The sequence below is a fragment of the Protomyctophum bolini genome (assembly GCF_963924005.1).
Source record: "Protomyctophum bolini genome assembly, chromosome: 24".
In the NCBI taxonomy this organism is placed as follows: domain Eukaryota; kingdom Metazoa; phylum Chordata; class Actinopteri; order Myctophiformes; family Myctophidae; genus Protomyctophum; species Protomyctophum bolini.
The window spans coordinates 12,148,858-12,171,452 of NC_137885.1; the positions used below are offsets into that span (position 1 = coordinate 12,148,858).

At 42.5% G+C, this 22,595-nt stretch overlaps 1 protein-coding gene across 1 annotated transcript; it reads left to right on the forward strand.

The window, feature by feature from the left end:
* Positions 1-8,589: 8,589 nt before the first annotated feature.
* On the forward strand, positions 8,590-13,239 carry LOC308311747 (homeobox protein engrailed-1a-like; the record flags this gene model as incomplete). Its single annotated transcript, XM_080758532.1, has 2 exons — positions 8,590-9,766; positions 12,845-13,239. The coding sequence occupies exons 1-2, from the start codon at positions 9,106-9,108 to the stop codon at positions 13,237-13,239; spliced, it is 1,056 nt and encodes a 351-aa protein (XP_080614658.1). The 5' UTR covers positions 8,590-9,105.
* Positions 13,240-22,595: the final 9,356 nt, after the last annotated feature.

The following is a 22,595-nucleotide window of genomic DNA, read 5'->3' on the forward strand; positions in this document are numbered from 1 at the left end:
ATATCTCACCCTTGGAGATAGGAATATATCTCACCCCACATTGGCCTGTTCTAGCGCCACCAACAGGTGGATTTTTGCAAAACACATTTTTGGAACAAAATGATCAGATCATCCAATTGCCATCAAAGGCATGGCAATGGCACCCGTTTTCACATTGGCCTATTATAGCGCCACCAGGAGGCCACAACCTGACCTGGCCTGGTGGAGACCTGTGCCCTGAGGCCTGAGGGGCACTTCTTCTAGTTTATCTCTGAGATTGTACAAATGGAACCAGTTAGAATGCGTAAGTCTGAAACTAACACTGAAACTAATACAAAACCAAACTACAACTAAGCCTTTGGAGAAACAAAACACTACCAAAAAAAGTCAAAACGAATGAAAAAGAAGAAGGGATATATATATAATTACCTTGGTGCTAGGTGATGGTGAACCCCAGGCGTTCAGTAGACCTCCACACCTGCACTTCTCAGCAGGAGTTAATGAGGACTAAGAGTCATCACTCGCCTACCTCTCATTAGGCATCTGAAGACATTAAAAAAGACAGATCAATTATTTATCTGCATTTAATAACCCTTCCATTATTAAATGATAGGTGTGTGCGTGCATGCATGTGCGTGCGCACGTGTGTGTGTGTGTGTGTGTGTGTGTGTGTGTGTGTGTGTGTGTCAGAGATCACCCCTCCCTGACCTCAGATCCTCGTTGATTTATGGATGAGGCAGAAGAACCCTTCATCCATTATTACTGGAGAGACCCTGGAGCAGAGAGAGAGAGAGAGAGGGTGAGGCAGAGAGAGAGAGAGAGAGAGAGAGAGAGAGAGAGAGAGAGAGAGAGAAAGAAAGAGAGGCAGAGGCAGAGAGAGAGAGAGAGAGAGAGGGTGAGGGTGAGGGTGAGGGTGAGAGTAATGGCTCATTTATACTATGTCGTTCACTTAGTCACGTCGAGGCTTTAAGCTAAAACTTTAAACTGCACTTATCTTTGTCTTACAAAGAAAAGAGAGAGCGAGAGAGAGAGAGAGAGAGAGACTCACTGAATACTAATCTCCATTCAGATTCAGAATGCAAAAGTCTCAGTTGTGTCTACCTGGCCGGCATATCAATGCTCGAGAGGGGCTCATGGGAAAAGGAAGGATTGTGGTGGATTACGTAACTCCATAATTATAATGTGTTGTTTACATCCTTCAACAATTGCTTTGCCTAGCTCGACAGCAGCTGCTCCGTTTAGTACAAGGTGAGGAAAGTACATCAGTTTAATCACATGATGTGTGCCCTAAACTGAGTAAACAATGTCTGCATGGGTGGCAGACTGCCAGTTCATCTCACGTCAGTCACCAGGGACCCAAAATAATGCTTAAAAAAAGTAGCAATCTAGTACTTTGTGCTGCGTGACACGTTTAGCAGAGACAACAAACGATGAGTATAGAACAAACTGGCCTTAATATCCACAAAGATGTGTGTTACAGTTTTGATCAGACGGTATCAGGTACGGTCGCCCCTAAACCATCAGTATTTTCTGCCGTTTGGGGTATTCTTTATTTTGTTTTACTGAGAATATGGTTATAAAAAAGGGTTAGGCATAATTTTTACTGGGGTTAAGTTTAGGTATATAGGGTTAGGTTTAGGCATAGTTTTAGTGAGGTTAAGGTTAGGAATAAGGTTAGGTTTAACCGTTTAAGCATAGTTTACTTTAGGAATACCAGGCCGCGCAGTTCCGCCGGCTGTACGCCCGGGGCGAGTTGGTAAAGAGGCGAGTTGTTTGGTATTCTATCAGCCTATTCAGTATTTAAGTCCGACGTCATTTTGTAGTGCTATAGGACTTTTTCTGCTATTAGATTAGGCCAGAACAAAGTTAATGGCTCATTAAGAACTGTAATATAATATGACAGAAATACTTCTATAACTGTATGTATTGCTATACATGTTAATAAATAAAGATTTGTATGGTATAACTGCATATACTTACTGATAGAGCTGACTGTAATCATGTAATGCTGTGAAGATCATCGAAATACAAGTGTATAATCATAACCTTGATTGTGAGGACATTTAGTTGATTAAAAGGTTTTAACAGAACATTTCTCTGGAGACATAAATAGTCCCTTTCCAACATAGATAAACAAGAGAACAGGAGCTCTTTGATTGCTCAAGGTCTCTTCGGAGAGAAACAGTGCATTAAAAGACAAGATTGTTTTTTAATGCAAGATATAATTTTCACATGGATATCATAAAGGTACTATAATAAGGGTTCTTCCACAACGGGCACACTTTGGAGTTGGACATTTGGACAAACTTCTTTGCCTTCTTTTTACGGTGCCATGCACCTCGAAAGTTCTAAAGTAACTCAGTATATGGCCCGGGCTGGCCTAGATCGAGGTCCGGGCACCTATAGGCTGCTTAGCCTCGCCAGTGTTTTTTTTTTGGCAAATCTATAGCGAATATAATACTTCCGGTGGACGATCTCTTCAAAATAAGAGTAATCTCAGTCTAGAGTAAACTGAATCCATTGAAAAACGGATTATTTGCACACTAAAACGATTAAAACACATTTAGGCCTTTGGCCTGGTGGAGACAATTAACTTCATCCAAAGACCATCACCCCCAGTGGGTGGACACTGGACACCACCCCCACCCCCATGACCCTTCACTGGCTCCCAGTCAAACACAGAACAGATTTCTAAATACTGATGACCACCTGTCCTACAAGGCCTTCAACAACAAGTCTAGTCTCCCCGGAGTCCCCGCTACGTCACTGACCTTCTCCAACGCCACGCCAACCTCCGACTCACTCAGGTCTGGTCATGCCGGGTCCACCTGGCGTCCATCTGGGGTCCACCGACCCGGGGACCACGGTGATGCCAACCTCTTGGACTTTCCGAAAACATAAAAAAAAGTGTACAAATTTAACCAAATGGATCCATCTGAGTTATTGGGATCATTGGTATTTAAAATATTGAAAATCACAAAATGATGGTAAGGTCCTTTAACAAAAACTCCGTGTCCCACATTAGGAACTTCATATCAGACTGTCTCAGACAACTTGGCAACTTGCCTACTGATATTTAGTCTAGTATTTCTTCCATGGGTGTCTGTTGTCATGCTTTCTCTTTTGACTTGAGCCTGGGGATTATGGAGTGTTAGTAGGTAGCTTCATTTGCCAAACAAGTCCCACATAGGCTGCAATATTTCACCCCATATACAGATATTTTCTCTTTCTTTCTATTTCACTCCAGTGACTTCATTACCTTTCTTTCTTTCTCTAGAAAGGCAGTCTTTAAAACTTAACTGGCTTCACTCTGCTGGCACCTAGTGGACAAGTGGAGTATTTTTTAGCTGAATTAGGACCAGTTACCGATAGGATCAGATCAGCTGTTCCATTATAGTTTGAATGAGCATCACAGCCATCACTAATCATTAATCTGGTAAAACAATGGTAGAAGCTGAACCACTATCACTGACCTGATGAAGTCCGTTCACGCCACGGCCGAAATGTCGTGTCCTGAATTAAACTAAACGAAACACTGTTGGAGTGTACTTCTAATTATCTGTATGTATCTACCTTTTGTCCAGCACCAGTAAAGAACTGGATGTGCGCCGCAAGCCACCTGCTTTTTAAACTAGAAACTGAACTACTCTGTCTTAATCAGTAACAGCTGGTATAGGCTACACAAGCTTAATCAAAACGAAGAACATGTGATCAGAGACTTCAGAGTGAACTAAAATTAGGATCGAATAAACAATGATCAGATAAGGATGTGTCAAGATGAGCCCTTTCCTTTCTATAACATGAATATTATTTGGGTTGGATATTAAAAAAGAAAAGCAAAAGAAAACATGATTTCGTCCTCCATTGCCATCGATCATTGTGTCGTGAACGGCCTATTACAAACACAAGCCACAAGATGTCGCCCAAGAGCCATTTTTATTCATCACTTTAGGCCTATAATGTCCAAATTATCTTTCAAATGTAGGCCTATTGCAAGATTGAATGTCTCTAGACTGTATGCAAATCTAATTTAAGTTACTTTAACGCGTTCACAGAACAGCAGCAAGTGACATTAAAACAGCTGATATTTGAATAACAACTACAAGAGTCAAGAGAACAATCTGGAGATGCAGTAGCAATTGCTATATTGCTGGAAATGAAACATGGTTTCCGGGCAGCGGCAACTTGAAATGCCAAAATTTGTTTTACCTTCTGAATGACCAAACCTCCACCGTACAGTCTATGGGAAAAACACACAAAATAATTTATTTGACCACAATCTGTATCTTCACATGCATATACAGTAGCTATCACAGCCAATTGTAGGCATATTTCCGCCACTGGGTGTCAGACCAATGTAGCACAGGACACTGGAGAGACAGTCTACAGTTCATTTGTCTTTATTATTTAATGGTTGTCCAACACGGAGAGGCCTGGTTTCCACATGAAGCTATATCTTTTAAACTAAATTCAGTAAATGGCAGACATAATTATTGAATAACTGCAGCTGCATTTAGGCTAAATGCAAACGACACACTCCGACACCACCGAAATGTCAATAGCTATAGGTCATAGATCCTATAGCTCTATTATTTATTTTTATTCAAGGTTTTATGATAGGTTACTACACATGCAGAAATGAAACAACCTGTACACTTTAAGCAGCTATATGCCTATATTTAGTGAGGACGCAAAATCTGATTGGCCAGAATGAGATGATGTACGATGATGAAGAGCGCCCCTCACTTCACACGGGTGTGATTTGTTTCATATAGGCTAACGTTTTGAGACTTATTTTCCATCCCATAACTCAAAATTAACCCTTTGCAGCCTGTTGTTCAATACAATTGAAAGGTTTCTTAGGCATTGTGTATAGCTGACTGTTTGTGTTAATGTGTGACTCTTTATATACCTCCATTAATCCATTTCGTTTTGACAATAAATAAATATAAAATCCTTTCAGAGTTTTTGCGATTTCTTGACGCTCTCCAAATAGGCCTATATGCCTTATAACTCACACGGGAACTTGAAAATATGCATTCGTCGACCTCAAACAAATGAAAGGCCTATAGGCTATAGGCATGCAGCGTTTAATCTAAGCATGGTAGCCTACAACTCACAGCCAGGCATGCGTGCCCTAAGAGTCGATTTGATTGAATATAGAGACGGGAAGGTCCAATTCGTCACTTTCATGAGTTTCTGGAATAGGCTATATAGGTCTCTTTTGCAGATCGCATGTTTTACGGATCACATCACAGTATAACCAATGCGCTGGTTCTCCCCAGTAAAAAAAGAAAATAAGAAAAAGAACGCTCACAACTCGTTATATCTGCTATTCATATTTGGTGTGAACTTGCCTGGCTGGCATGGTGATATGGAAATATTTTTCAAATCCAAATCATATAGCGTCATTTTGTGTTATGACATTTTGGAGAAAGTTTCACATTTTCGTCTTCCCATGAAGACATTCCCAGCGAGTGTATGGCACAGCCAACAACTTTATGTTTACGGTGCTGGTCTCTCAACGCAGGCTATTCTTGGCCTGTAATTAGGCCATGATCCACGGCCAACATATTTGGCCAATAGAGATGTAAAGTTTATATATGTAGGCCTACAATATCTCACATCGGGGAGAAGGATATGCCGCGCATTAAAACTGGCATGCAGCGTAACATTCTACGAAGAGCAAAAACTATTAATATTAACAAAATGTTGCATAAAGGAGTGCTGCATCATGCATATTGCTCTGGAGCCAGTTGCACCACCTCACACTAAGTTCAAACTTAGTTCAAAATTGCTTGACTTAATCACTTAAAAGCCATTTAAGATAGTTATATAGGATTAGTGTGAGGTGGCCTCCTGAACATTTTGTTGCGTATATGGGAAACTATAATCTTTTACCAAATCTGAGCACAAGGCAACACACATGCGGGCTAATGGAAACTTTACTGATATTTTTCGTATATTGGCAAAAACATATACAGCCTGTATATGTTTTTGTGCTTTCTCTGCTGTATAATACAGCAAAGAAAGCACGTACACGTGACATTCATTGTCATGGCTTCAAACGGAAAGCATCGGTTCTTTGAGTATGTGTGTGTGTGTGTGTGTGTGTGTGTGTGTGTGTGTTTGCGCGGGTCCGGGTGAGCGCGCCCCTCATTGAAAAACCGGGGCCCCCCCTGGCCCCTGCATCATCACGCTCTCAATATAATATAGGCTACTCAATAAAAAAAAAAAGGGTCTGCGATCCGTCAGTGCATTTATCATCCTATTACGGCAACAAATCCGGGTCCCAATATACCGTGAGAGGCGAAATGAATCACAGACGTTAAGCCCGCACGTCAATAAAGCCATTTCTGTAAATGGTGTCTCCGGAGGCCCCTCGCTATTATTCAACGAGCTTTATCAGCACCTTGGAAATTACGTGTAAAAAAAAAAACCCTGGCGGATTTATAACTCGATCGCCTGTCGGTGTCGCCGGCCGCGTATGCACTGGGGCTGCAGGGCGACGCGTCGCGAAGCTTGTAGATCGGGTGTCCCCCCCCCCCCCCCCACACACACACACACACGACACCGGCGTGCAACCAAAGTACAAAACACCCTCACACACACCGCGGCCACTCATGCCTCGCTCGTGATTAAGCGGCCTGCCAGCGCGCACTGACACCGCTCCTGACTGGGCCTGTGTATCCCTCTCTCTCTCTCTCTCTCTCTCTCTCTCTCTGCCCGTCGTGATGAACGCCGGGCCGACCGGGCGGAATGAAGGGTAATTAAAAGCCATAAATTATCTTTCGCGTGGCCCCCTCTTCTCTTCAAGGCGTCTCTTTGCACCGCGCGAGATAAGAACAAGAACTGGAGTGCTCATTTACCGCGTGAAAAGCGCCGTGCGTGCAGCGCCACAATGGCGACTTGGGCTAAATAGCATATTGATGCTGTCCTAATTGGAATTTAATTAAGTAGCTACTCCCTCTCTCTCCCTTCTTTCTCTCTCCAAATGGCTGTGGGATAAAGATTTCAATGCGCTTGTTAAATATCAACACGTTTGTAGTGTGTGTGTGTATGTATATATATATATATATATATATATTTTTTTTTTACCCGGAGGTTTTATTATTAATATTGTAATTGTTTTAATGGCCAATTAGAGTAGTAAGGTCAATCGCATTCTCATTTTCCCAGGGTCTAACAAAAGAAATGGGAATTAAAAAAACAGACAAAGCACGTTATTATCTAGGCTTTGAATGATATCTGTTGTTAATAACACGCGTAACGGCTAATTGCAATTAGCCTATATGGGAAATTAATACGTCCCTGATGAAACACATCAGCCTCAAATGAATTATAGTCCAAACATGCACGATCTCACTGTTTTATATGCCGATTGGAGGTGTCTGTAAACTTTCTTTCTTTCATTAATGCAAAGTGTTCTTTTACTTTTAGACTATGCTCACATCGTATAGGACACACAGTGCGATCCCAATTCCCAAATCGGTATTAAACTATGATACGAAGGCCTAATAAGAGATTGGTGTCAGGTGTGCACATACTGTATGTGTAAAAACTGAAGCGTTGTCGAGAAGTTTGACTTTTTCTATAGGACAATTATGCGGTTTTGCGAGAAGCTATATAAGGCTATAAGGGCACTATTTAATCACATGCATGTCATGCTTTTGCTCTTCGGCCTACCTTAAAAAGTCCAGCCGTGTATAAAAGGCACATCTCTATAGTCCCTGTGCCTTTATATTATTGCACAAGCTTGGACCAAGCCATCCAAGCCATCTAAGTTCCCTGCTCCGTGTTCCTTGATATCCTGTTGACAAATAACGGGCGCCCAGAGCAGAGGCAGCGGGGTATTTTAATACTATGATGAGTCAAGGCTTTGACAGATGTCTGAATTATGCTTAACCACTTGAACCTTATCCATATATTCTGGGGATTGGGATCGACATTAGCAAAAACAAAAATAGCAGATCTCCAACTCACAGCATGACCAGCAGGTCACTCACACACAAGTTGTGCATGAGCTTGTGGCTCGGCTATTTTGGCGAAGCGATGTATATGGAAAGTTATATATGGGGATGGGCAGGCTAAAATGGACTAATATATTATATTTCAAAAAGTGTCCTCAATTTCCACCTTTCAGCATGAAAATAAATCTGTATAGCCTAATCTATGGGGAAAATGATTAAGCTACTCCTGAATTGTAATTTGATTTAATAAATCACACAATGTGTTTATTTTCGATCCCTGTACGTGTGTGTGTGTGTGTGTGTGTGTGTGTGTGTGTGCGTGCGCGTCTGAGCTTTTGGGTTTTGGGGAGGTTGGGGTTGACAAGGGGTAGTATAGTGGATGCGGGGGGGGGGGGGGGGGGGGGGATCAGTGCGCATCATCCGCCGTGCGTTCCGTGCACCGAGAATCATGACCCATGATTGGATATCCTCACCCGTGACAGGGGCGATCTCCACTTCTGATTGGGCGCCTGGCACGTGTGTTACGCGCACACGTGCTTCCGGTCGGGGTTGTAAAGGAGAGAGAGAGAGAGAGAGAGAGAGAGTGAGAGAGAGAGAAAAAGAAAACAGCCCACAGTGAGGATGACAACGGCTTCTAGGAGAGTTTAGGGAAACATCGCGCCGCGCGCACATTGGCTATACAGCTGCACACACAGCGCGTCCCGTGTCGTGCGTCGTGGAGACCCCGTGTGTGTGTGTGTGTGCGTAATGTGGAGACGCTCGTGTTGAAGGCAGGGCTACAATGACGGCCGGATGGCTTCTTCTTCTTCTTCTTCTTCTGGAAGACAAAACATGTCGTCGTCGGGGTGTGTAGATGATAATTATTGCGAACTAAACGCAGCAGCTATAACCTGTCGCCACCTTTTGTTTTAAGTCCCAGCGAAGAGGCTCGGGGGGCTCGTTTCTTTGTATACATGCCGTCAATCTCATTTGGATAACGGGACGGTCGGTGGGTGCGGTGCGGGGGGGGAGATCCCATCCCATCAACAAGTGGAGGAAAAGTCTTTTTTCGGGCGGAGGAGATCGGCGTATATCTCCTGCTGCCGGGGAAGAAAGATAATAGGCCTACTAATCGTGGGAGGGTTGTGGCGTGTCGTCGCGTCCCCTCCAGACAGTTATGGAAGAAGTCGAACAGAATAAGGACCACCACCACCAGAACAGCCGTGACTCCAGCAGCAGCAGCGCCGAGGAGGATAGCAACACCACCATGTCCCTGTCGCCGAACCTCCCGTCCTCGATGATTCTGCCGCACCGCGGTGGCGCGGCCCAGCAGCAGAGCCACAACAACAACAACAACAACAACAACAACAACAGGACCACCAACTTCTTCATCGACAACATCCTTCGTCCGGACTTCGGCTGCAGGAAGGAGGGCTGCCGCGCGGAGCGCCTCCAGGGACACGCGGGACTGACGGGGCGAGAGAACGTCAACCCGCTGATCCTGCAGTCGCGGCCGTCGCACGGGAGCAGCCTCTGTCTGGACTCCAACTGCAGCAGCGACAGCACCAACTCGTCGTCGAGTTCGTCGTCCTCGTCGTCGTCTTCGTCGCCGTCCTCCAAGCAGCAGAGCTCGGGGAAGCAGCAGGGAGAGACTGTGTCGTCGGGCACCATTAATGGGACTAGCAGATACGCGGACAGCCCGTCGGCGATTATGGTTATGAGCGGCGGCGGCAACGGAGGGTCCTCGCCGCCGCCGGCGAATACTAAGGAGAGCCAGCCGAATATGCTGTGGCCCGCGTGGGTTTATTGTACGCGCTACTCGGACAGGCCCTCATCTGGTAAGGCGCTGACATTATAGTTCCATTATATCCTACATTTTCGTACACGTTTCGTTTACAAGCCTTTATAAAGATGTGCGTAAAATTATTTTATTTATTTGCCGATCTATATCGTTTCAAATTCACCACAAGGCGTTGTCGTCGGGCTTGTAGGCGATAGATAGCTTGAAGACTTAAACTTTGTAATTTTAATGTCTCCCCTTAACTTTGACAGTATACACAATGGAACCAATTGGACCCATTTCGTTCCTGTTAGTGGCTGGAATCCACTTTGAGATATACACACGAGTTATTGTGTCATACAACACAAACTAGACTCATCTGGCGAGGCACTATAACACTATAGTTCCACTCCAGGAGTCCGGGACCACACATTAACATGTTGCGGCATGAGACGCGTTTGCTGCTCCATAACTACTAATTTATGGGATTATTGTTGAACTCCCTGAACTCTAAACAACAATGATTAGTATAGCCTATGATTATAGAACAGTGGATCTCAAACTTGTTTCATTTTTTAAGGACGTCACCCCATATATCCTATTATACAAATGGAACTAAATTAACGCATATACACTTATACAGACCCGTATAAGGGCCCGTTTGGAAACCCGTCAAAGGAACCATGCACTTTATCTATATACAAAATAAAATAAAAATCTTTAGCCTGTACTAGCCTCCCCAATTATTCTCACACACACACACACACACACACACACACACACACACACACACACACACACACACACACACACACACACACACACACGGTCTTAAAGCAGCATTTATTCTAGGAACTATATATATTGTGATATTTTGCAGACACAATTATGTAATGGTCTTCATTCGTGAATGTTAGAGTTTCTACTTTCATTTTTAATAAGGGCTTTTTATAAGACAACAAAATAACATTTAATTGAAAAGCCCCCATTTGATTAGGCCTATAATATCTTTGATATAACTTAATTCGTTTGAAAGACTGCGAGGCATGTGATTATTGATATCAAACGAAAGTCTATAAAACATCGCTTATAGGCTAAAATAGCTTTTTTTCCTCCTTTTTTCTTAACATAATCTCAAATTACAATTCAGCCTCGAATATTAGGCTATAGTGCTGTACAATACAACACCATTGACAATATGGCAGCAGTCGTTTGAAGTCAACATTTACATTGTGTTCTAATCTTATGTTAATTGTCTGTCCTCCTCGCCGTATTGGGACGACTATAAGGCCATTTGGAAAAAAAAGCGTTTCAGTTGACAGCCGTGAACTTGACCCGCATTTCCCCTTATAGTTCCAGAAAAGCTCTATTGATCGATAAACGTTTGATTGATTGACTGATGGATTGAGCTATCATGGCTGGGAGAATTGAAACAAACAAACAATCCCACTTGCATCTCATATTGAGTTCAACTGGTCAGTTTTTAATAATGACCCAGAGACGTTCTGAGACAGTGCTCTGAGATTTTGCTCGTCATTCATTGAAATTCAACGTATATAGAAATATGACCTGGTTGGCTCATGCATGTGTCACAACATAGTGTGCAATCGCGTATATTTAGTATAGGCCTAATGCCTAGGTAAATTGTTATGTATTTTGTAAGTGGAATTCGTGGCAAAACGTCTAATAATGATATAATATAATAGTAGCCTGCTTTAAACCATGCACGCATGCCAAGATAGGCTATAATACAATGCAATATTAAAAGCAAAACTCAACACCTCGATATTATGGCTGCGTTTTGATTTGTGATGCACCGTCTTATATTTTTAGGCCTATGTGTGTGTATTTGTATTCTATTAAAATAAATGTTGCATTCTACTCGCGAGTGCATAAAATGTAGGCAAATGACATGCATGGTGTGGTGTTGCATGCACTGCTCTTGTATGTTCTTTAACCTAAACAGCTTTTTTCTTTAAAAAAAATAAAAAATAAAGAAACACTCCATCCTACTTCATAGGCTAATACTCGCGCAATATTTATTCCATTTCGTGGTCAATGTTTGTAAACAATAGATGGTGCATATACATGCGTATAATGATCAAGTTACGCAGATATAAGGATCTAAGTTCAGTGGTTGTCAAGGTGGGGTCCGGGGACGCCAAGGGGTCCTTGAGGGGGAAATTAATAGTATATACAGTATAGCCTATAAGTCTATATCAGTTTTACCACTTTAACCCTATAAACTTGCAAGCCATAAGCGACCATGTGAGCTTGTAGATCTGCTATTATTATTAGCCTATTATTATTATTATTATTAATATTACCTACTATTAGTCATTTTTGGAATATTTTTAAAAACAATCTTAACAACCCAAATCTTGTATGGGGGTCCCCACATGGCATTTTATAACAGAACAACTGCTCTATAGTCGTTTTTTAATGATCGGAACTTCGGAAGTGTAGTAAAATTGAAGCAGAACTTATACAGAGGCCTTAGTTTATTAAAGTTAACATTTGAACGATTGTTTGGCCTATATTTGTTGACCTTTACCTCTGGCTTCAACAAACCTTATAGTCATTCAATAACCTATAAGCCTATAGACCTCCAAATAACAATAAGCTATACGTATACCTTATTGTTATTTGGAGGTCTTTTGCAGGTCATTTTTAAACTACAGTGACAAGACATCCGGGGGAACTATTCAGTGTTGAATTATAGGCTCTGAGAATGAGGCCTTATGTCTCGTTTTTTCGCGCGTCGCGAAAATGAGATAGGTCCTATACAAGCTCATATTGAGAGCTTGTACATCTGATATTTTCCGGCACCGTAGGGCGAAGCATGGGCTATACTTAAAACCGTGTGCGTGTGTGTGCGCGCGTGTGTGTTAGTTACGTGAGGGCCAAACGTCCCCATTATTTGACAGTCCGCACGAAGGATCTGTTCCATATTATGGTTAAAAAGGTGTGTTTTAGACTTTAGAGACGAATTAGGAAAATATCCAGCCAATGCAGGTGTGTGTGTGTGTGTGTGTGTGTACACGTGTGCCCGCCCCGCATCACTATTCATGCACCATCCGCTGACATTTACGTCTCCCCCCTTTTTGTTTTTTCACAACTGTTGTCTGCACACCAGGGCCGCGGACGCGAAAACTGAAAAAGAAGAAAAGCGACAAGGGCAGCGGCGGCGGCGGCGGCGAGGACAAGCGGCCGCGCACGGCCTTCACGGCGGAGCAGCTGCAGCGGCTCAAGACGGAGTTCACGGCCAACCGCTACATCACCGAGCAGCGGCGGCAGTCGCTGGCGACGGAGCTGGGCCTCAACGAGTCGCAGATCAAGATCTGGTTCCAGAACAAGCGCGCCAAGATCAAGAAGGCCACCGGCTACAAGAACGGCCTGGCGCTGCAGCTCATGGCGCAGGGACTGTACAACCACTCGACCACCACGGTGCAGGACGGAGGAGGAGGAGGCGAGCCGGGGGGCGGCGGAGGGTGTCATGGCGGCGGCGGGCCGGGAGAAGATAGCGACTGATTGGGGGGGGGCCGTGGGGGGAGAAATATAGCTGAATATATAGCAGATCTATAAGCTCACAACGCGTCTAGGTTTGCTTATTTTCTTTCTCCCGTATATGAATCGGTAAGACAATGAATCGCCGGGGCTTAAAGACTTGGAAATGCCCCCCCCCCCCCCCCCCCCCCTTCAACCCAACAAAAAGGAGGAAAGAAAAACAATATACCGAGGGCTGACATGCGACTCTTCCTAATACTGGAGAGCTTGTGAAGAAGAGAAAAAAAATGACTTCTAACAAACAAACAAGCAAGCAAGATAAAAGAGTGTGACTGAAAAACGGAGAGAAGGAAAAAAAGAACGCTATTTAAAAGGACATTTAAATATGGACGTATATAAACGAATGAATGAACACTATTAAAAGGGGGAAAAAAGTTTATATAGCCCACACACACAGTTATGAGTTATCAAGTTGTACATATTTTAATTTCAGGTAAGGGATTATAATTAAAGCTATATATATATGGCTCTTGATGCGGTCCCTATATACTTGCTGGAGATTTTATCGTTTTCCTCCCCTTTATATTATAATAATGTCGACCCCCAATGGTTTTTAGTAAAGTGTCTGATTAGGGTATTTTTGTGGCGTCTGTCCCTCCCCCCACCCCCCACCCACCAGACTGCTTCACTGAACAGCAACTCAAACAAACCAAAGATTTTAACATATGTTCAGCGATAATGTGGTCTGAAATAAATAAAAAGTAAGGAAGAAAACCCAACATAAGTACCTTGCGGCACATTTATTTATTGCTTCTTCTTTTTTTAAACGGTCGGAGGAGTGACATTTAGGCTTAACTTATAGTTTCCTGTTGCCTTGTAATCAATTGGTTTATTTGCATTTATTAAGTGTATATATATGCGATTTTGTTATATGTTCATGATCGCTTTATTTATCCTTTAAATGAATGTGGTTTTTAATATAAACACAAATAGCATATAGTACAACCGCACAATGGCCTACTGAAATTCACATCCTTAAAAATATAGGCTACAATCCAACAATTCATGCACCCCATCGTGAACTTGACTTGAAAAAATAATATAATATTATGAAATATTCACATTACTAAATTCTATCTAAGTCATACATAATAATTTGAAATATAACGTGACCTGCGTGATTCGATATGGGCGACATGCATGATACAACACGCACACACACACACACACACACACACACACACACACACACACACACACACACACACACACACACACACACACACACAGTTGGTAGACTATAAAGACTCGATTGAATTTATATTTTAGCCCATATCTATATCTCTCCTGTTCAGCTCCCTCGAATCAGACACCGCTTGTTTCAGCAGAATGGATACAATGTCCCCGTTAATCTATTCTCGGCATTTTACAAGCGTTTCCTTTCGCCCCCCGAACGACTCAGGCGGGTTATACAGCCAGGCTATATCGATGATATATAGTATAACACCTCAGCGACGAAACCTGCAAGCAATGCACGAAACAAACGACATGAGCCTCATTTATACGCAGTAAATAGCAGATCTACACAAGCTATCTGCTATTTACTGCACGCAACCAAGTCTAGAGGACTCGGAGGCTATAAACTCAAGGCTGTTGTGTAGGTGCGATGGTGTTTCTCGCACACACCCAGTCAGCAGTCAGTGTCATATCGTCGCTGTCGGACAGAAAACTCGCAATACCATATTTCATTTTATTTGTATGTTGGTGCAACTTGGTGGTAGTAATTTAATGACCTATATAGGCCTATAGCCTACTTCGTCATACTTTTATACTATGTGACTGTGAGAACAAAAGTAGGATATAAAAAGATATAGCCGATCTTCGCTTATTTTATTTATAGCCTATGTATTTTTATTTACTTTTGCGTGAACGTGAACATTTCGACTATATAGTGTATTTTAGTTTTCAGACTATAATTCAATCAATGAAAAGTAGCTTGTATAACTAACTATAAGAACCATCACAGTTTTTCAATTTCCTGAAAAGTCATGCGGGGACATACAGGGTTTCTCTAGCCGACAGTTCTATCATTTGCTTTAAAGAAGGAGACACCTTTGGCCCCCAAACGATTAATTTATGTCCACTATATGGTGTCCGTTCGGCCTTACGTGACCCTCGGTTTAAGTTTGATAGGCCCCTATAGGCTGTGAACTCCGTGACACGGGACCCGCACAGTGCGTGTGCGTGCGTGCGCGCAGGGAACAGTGCAGTAAAGAACGGCATCGGGATGGTATGTGCCCGAGAGTATAGCCTATATGAATTAATTTATATAGGCATATTTTGGGGACATTATAGCCTATTCCTACGTGATCATATACTTGCGCGCCCTCATTTATATCTATATTATTGTAACTCCGGTTATTAAATTAGCAAAAACACAACTTGAATTATTTTCAAATTGTAAAATGATGTCTACAGCAGCCATATACACTATACCGGCAGATTAAAGCACTTAACACTTTCCGCGGCAAATGCACCTCCAGCCAATAGGCTTGTGTGTTCCCATGAAATACAACGGGATGTTGCAGAACCTTATAGACGATAAACATTGTATAGGCTATTTATATACCTATCACGCATGTTTGTTGTTTCAGAGGTCAGGTGTATCCATTCAGAATAGTTCTCTCTCTCTCTCTCTCTTAAACAGCTGCTATTTCACTCAACCTCAACTCAAAGTTATATCGTCTCACAATTGAACATCACGAGCTGCAGGGCAGGGCTAATATTTATTCCCTTTATTAGACCACAAAGCAATTATAACTTGACATTACCAACATGTCGGTTTATTTGGGGTGTGACAGCATATAGCCTAATATTGTCACAGCATAATTGTCTATTAAGTTATTTTTATTATAGAGACCGCGCAGTGTGTGTGCGGGTGTGTGTGTGTGTGTGTGTGGGGCTGTGAGTGACTGTGAATGAAAGTGACTGCTCTTTAACCATGCGTTGCATCACTTGGAGAGATGGTGAAAGACGGTGTCCCTTGCAAAAAACAAAAAGCAGATCTGTTTTCTCTTTTTTTGCATAAATTAAGCTTCAAGTCGCCGTGTTCATATCATTCCTTCCATTCCGTTTATATGAAACTAGACGGGGATTTAATTAACAGTTAACAAGCCTGTAGTTGGTCTACAGAGGACGCGTTTAGGCTTTTTAATTATTTCACGTGTTGTCGTGCGGGCCGTGTGTCCAATTACGCCTATAGCGCAGATATTTAATAAGCGCACTGCAAAGCATTAATAATTGATTTCAACAACTGTGTGAGTGTGACGTATACACGTCACTATAGCTGTATTTATATTTTAGTTTGGTTTAGTAGGCCTATCTCTTTGCTGATCTAAAACCATTGTCTTTCTGAGGCTATTGTGCATGTGCTGGATGCAACAACGAGGCTGTAGCATTATATGTTTCTGATGGGAACTGAACCCACTGATGAAACGACATGACCTGCATGGATTTATATAGCACTTTGATTCGAAAATATATAATACAGGAATATCTGTTCTGCATTAGACAGAGGCCATGCAGGCGTGCGTGGGCGCGCGCGCGTGTGTGTGTGTGTGCGTGTCCTTGCGTAAATGAAATCACGAAGACAGAAATATTGCCTTTTCGACGATTGAAAAAGTAACCTAAAAAAGAAAAAGATTGTTGAATTGTGGACTCTGGAGTCTTCGTAGAAGTATAGCCTATTACATAATAATAATAATACACATTATGGCCCTGCATGCCATAAAAATAAAAATAAAATAATCAGGCAGATAATCTGCAGAGAAAATAGTAGATTATAAAGCGATTACCCAATAACACGTTTTTGCTTTCAATGCAATTTGTATTATCATTAGCCTATAGTAGTATATAGGCCTATATATATATTGCAAAGCAAACAGAAAAACTGCGTTAAGGGTGTAGCAGCCTATTCCTTCACATCATCCAATGAGTGACGGATGCAGGAATGCAAATTTAATAGGTCCTAATTTTTTAGTGACGGTCGGGTGGAAACCTCATATTGCAAAAAACGACCATTTCTGGATAAAAATAAATAAATAGCCAATAGCAAAAATTAATAAATAAGCTAAAAAAAAATCCCGTGATAAATCAATGTGAATATATGGAGATAAGAGGTTGCAGCCGCCCGACAGTTTGATCAGAGATGACTGTAGCATAGAATGGATATTTGAATCCATGCAGGCATTCACAATGATTCAATAACAGAACATTATGCTCACACTATCATTCTAATTTCTGGCGAATATATAGATTGTTAACTGCAGTGGATATGTTTGGGGGCCATCTGGCCCACACGTGTGAAGACATGCCCAAACCTCCATTTGCAAAACGTTGAGAAAGAAACCCCCCCCCCTCCAGTGTCTGTAATAATAATTGTATTCCCCGCTGTGAATGCTGAAGAGGATCTATGACAGTGTATTTAAAATTCATACAATTATGAGACAGCGAGAGGAAATCTCTTTTTTTCCCCTCTTCCTCTTCTCCACTTTGTCATTTAGAGAAGCAGAGTCTCTCTCTCTCTCTTTTTTTATCTGTAAAACAAAGAAAGGCCAGGGATCGTTTGCATACTTAGCATAGTCTGCCTCGCAGGCACAATATGGATTTAATTTATATGCAAATGACAGCAATAAAAGGAGAATACACACTGGAAATCTTCCCCCGTTTAAAGGGAGGAGAGAGAGAGAGAGAGGGGGGGTCGGGTCCGATTTAGCAGGTATAATAAGTGAGAGCGCTAAACACATGCTATATACGAAAACGAGAATGATATTGCTGCTCTTCCAATCAGATGAAGAACAGTGATGTTATATCATATTAGCAGAACGGGTTCATTGCATTGCATTTGGACACACTCGTTTAAGGATATCATTTGGGATTCCCATTAGCTCTCGTTGAGGTGAGAACGGGCCTGCAAAGGCAAAATATATAGCAAAAAACACTTCACAAAGAAAGATGACCTCGTTTTGACAGAAGCTTGTATATAGGCCTATATTCACTGTGGGCCTGCGAATAAAGTATTTATTCAATTTACAATACATTAATGATTATCTGTTGGTCCCCATGAGACCCTCAACCCATAGGTCTGTCTGGGGACCAGCAGCACCAGAGGTCAAATATGGACACTTGGACCAGCATCCAAATTGACCCTGTGTTGTTATGGGCATAAACCTGCAGGCAACCTCAGACCGTTAGAAGGATATTTTTTGAAAATTTGTAACAAAGTAGATTGTAGAAAGTAGAATACATTTGCATGTATTCTGGTGGATTTGGGGAGTTTGATTGTATAGGATCCATTAAAGCTAAACGTACAGTATAGGCCTATATACATAATAACAACAATAACAATAATAATTATAATTATTATAATAATAAATAAATAGTAAATGATACAGAGGATAGAATAAACAAGCATTATGGAGAAACGCTGTATAAGATATAATGTGTTAACATGTGTGTAACATTTAGGGGATAAAAGCAGCTTACAGAGAGTCTAGGCCTGATCTCCATGAGGGAGGGCATTCCAGAGTCTAGGGACTCTGTGAGCCTGATCTCCATGAGGGAGGGCATTCCAGAGTCTAGGGACTCTGTGAGCCTGATCTCCATGAGGGAGGGCATTCCAGAGTCTAGGGACTCTGTGAGCCTGATCTCCATGAGGGAGGGCATTCCAGAGTCTAGGGACTCTGTGAGCCTGATCTCCATGAGGGAGGGGATTACAGAGAGTCTAGGGACTCTGTGAGCCTGATCTCCATGAGGGAGGGCATTACAGAGAGTCTAGGGACTCTGTGAGCCTGATCTGCATGAGGGAGGGCATTCCAGACAGTCTAGGGACTCTGTGAGCCTGATCTCCATGAGGGAGGGCATTCCAGATAGTCTAGGGACTCTGTGAGCCTGATCTCCATGAGGGAGGGCATTCCAGATAGTCTAGGGACTCTGTGAGCCTGATCTCCATGAGGGAGGGCATTCCAGATAGTCTAGGGACTCTGCAACGCAAAGGTCCGGCGGTCGCTTTTCCTTTTCACCTTGGATGCTGAGATATCTACGAGCCCTTTATCTGCGGGACCGCATTGTACACTGTGGGACACGCGGCTTTCGTAAGGCGGAAGTGTCTAAGATGGAGCCAGACCAGAGATGGCCTTAAAAGTATAATTAAGTCCATTTTGAAGGTGATTGAGAGCCAGTGTGCCAAAGTCCTGACATCACTCGCTCATCCCCTGGTTCACGGAAGTATAATTTCTCTATGGAGAATAACATGGGGTCCTCTTAAAATCGTTTCATATAAGCGTTGTGGTCCAAAAATAAACAAGCTGTCCCTGCATTATTGTCAGGGAGGTGTCTCTGTATCGTTATACTTCTAGCAAAAATGTAATTCAGTAGCAGTAACAATAGCGTTTTCTCTCAGTCAGTTGATTATCCATGAGTGAAACAGGAGTACAGGGAGTTGTAGTAACGTGAATAAATGAATGCGTGCTTTGGTCAGGGGTGGATATATAGGATATATAAGAAGGGCTTGATTTTAACGATATTTCTGAGGTGGTGGAAGGATAGTTGAATGAGCTTTTTTTTTGCGTGGCCTTGGAGATTGAGGTCAGGGCCGAGGACCAGCTTCACCATGAGGTTACTCCACGGAGGGGGCTTCACGTTGTTTTGGGACAAGAGGGCCAAGGTTTTTGTCCCAACTTGACTTGTTTTCTTTGAGGTGGACCAAATATAAGAACTTCGGATTTGACCGCACAAATTATACTTAACCCATTCTGGACAGGTGTTTTAATACTTTAGCTATTGAAAAATAGCAGATCTACAAGCTCATAGCGCGGCACCGAGTGCCGCACTACGAGCTTGTAGGTCTGCTATTTTTGAAAAATCTTGAAAATGTGTCGCAAATTTGGAATATATATTCTTTCCGAGCGAACATTTTTAACTCAACTCTTTGCTTCTGGGGGGTTCCTGGAACAACATATTTTCAGATGGGGGTCGGCGGCCATATTATGACACATATTTTTGGGGGTCCTTGACATGAAAACGGCTGGCATAGAAACATGGGTTTTTCAGAAAACTGTCAAGATTAAGAAGGCATTTGTAGAATCGTCCTCAGGTCTAAATGGGTTAAAAGTGACTATCTCTTTATACATTCAATTACAATTTATACATGAGTGTATGTCTGTGTATACACTGTAAGTGGGACTGGAGTTTATACAGACAAATACAATAAATAGATATAAACATAAAGCGAAATTAAACGAGTAACATTCCCTCTCTCTCTCACTGATGAGAGAGAGGTTAGACCATGCAGGTTGACCACTCAGGCAGACCGCAGGAGAAAAGCAGGAGAAATGCATGACGCAGGAGAAAAGCAGGAGAAACGCAGGAGAAAAGCAGGAGAAATGCATGGCACAGGAGCAGCGAAGTGACCAAATTAAAAGGAGTCTCCTGCAAAACGCAGGAGGGTTGGCAGGTATGTATATAGTATGGTTGCATATAGCCAACTAATTTTTACACTCTCAGAGCAGTGTATTTAGATTTTATACTTTAGTCGTATAGTCTCTTGAATAGTTTGCATTTAGTTTTAGTCACATCTTCGTCACCTGGAAAGTCTTAGTGTTAGTCGACTAAATACCATAGGATTTTAGTCGCTTAAATCTACAGTTGATTTAGTCGGCTAAAATGTGTTTTGTCAGGCCTTGATGCCGTCGTAATGTCACATAGGGCCCATGCACATAGGCCCAGTGACATAGGGCCCATGCACATAGGCCCAGTGACATAGGGCCCATGCTAAATCACATATAGGGCCCATGCACATGGCCTCTAAATGCATTTGGAGCCCATGAGATGTAAAAGGTTGAGAATGACTGATTAGTAGTTCATTATTGTTAAGTGCACCAGCCTTGCTGCAGGTGTGTGAAGCCTGAGAAGGGAAGTTATCATCCTGTGCATAGTCCACATTCAGTGGTGGAAAGTGATTATTATTAGTATTCAGCGATTTAATTTAATTCAAATATCACTTCTATTTTTTGTTTTGTTGTGATAATCCTATATACTATAGAGTGTGCTTGCCATATAAGGAGTTCTTCCCTGTCCCTAGTTTACCCCTGGGGGTAAAAAAAACCCGTATGTTTCGTTTTTGGCTATAGGTGGCCCAGCCTTCATCCAATCAGGATAGAGAGGGGCCTTCCGCCAATCATGATCGAGCGGGGGCGGGCCTTGGTGTGCCTGCTGTTGGCCTGTGCGTGTCTCCAGTGTGTGCATGTGCACAACTTGTTACCGGGGCAGACAGGGGTTCCCAATTTCAAGTACTTTTATACTTCTACATCTCAGTCAAATATTTCTACTGCAGTACAATAATTTGAAAACTTGAAAATTTGCAGTGTGATATCCGTGTGTGCGTGGCCCTGCACCGCCAGATGCAGTGTGATATCCGTGAGGGACCCTTCCTCTCCTTTCTGACCTCTGCGGAACGCACCGACGATCAAAGCCGCGCACACCAGGAGCCCTGCAGTGATCCTATGAGGACAGATCAGTGCAAACACTTGCACGAAGTCAAATCCTGTTGGGTCGCATGCAGGCCTTTCTTTTCCTCCCACCCTTTTATATTGCAGGGGTGAGGAGGGGGCTGTGGACATTATAGGTTTAGCTCAGCGGTATCTCAAAGTGGGGCCCCCAGGGGTCCCTGATGGGGGTTCCTCGCAGGAACAGTTTTTTTTAATATAATACATTGGCTATTTGAAGGAGAAGAAAACAAAAAAACCCCAAAGAAGCAGATGAATGACGCGAGCACCATGAGCTGGAGCAGGATGTTAGAAGTGATGTAAAACCTTTTATTTTGGGGGCATGGGGGTGTGAACCATCATGGGGGAACACAACACTGCAGCGAGCACAGCCGTGAAGATAAAACTGACACTCGAGAAAACTCCATTTTAACCACGATAGATTAATCAAAAATACCAATCCTTGTTTCTGGGGGGGGGGGGGGGGGGGGGGGGGGATGGGGTCGGCGGCCAATTACATATATTCTTGGGGGTCCTTGACATGAACATGACACAACCACTGACACATAGAAACATGTGTTTTTCCGAAAACTTCAGGATTTAAGATTTAAAAGACATTTGTAGAATCGTCTTCCAGTCTAAATGGGTCAAGGCCTATACTAACTAACTACCCGTAATCATTAAGACATTGTTGTTAGAAGAAGATTGAACAAAATTTCAGATTTTAAGACTTTCAAGAGAGAATGTTTTCGTTAATGAAGTCCTTAAAGTTTACAGTTTACACACAGTTTAATAGCATTTCATCGCCTGGCGTTGTAAAAAAAAGGACCACAACAA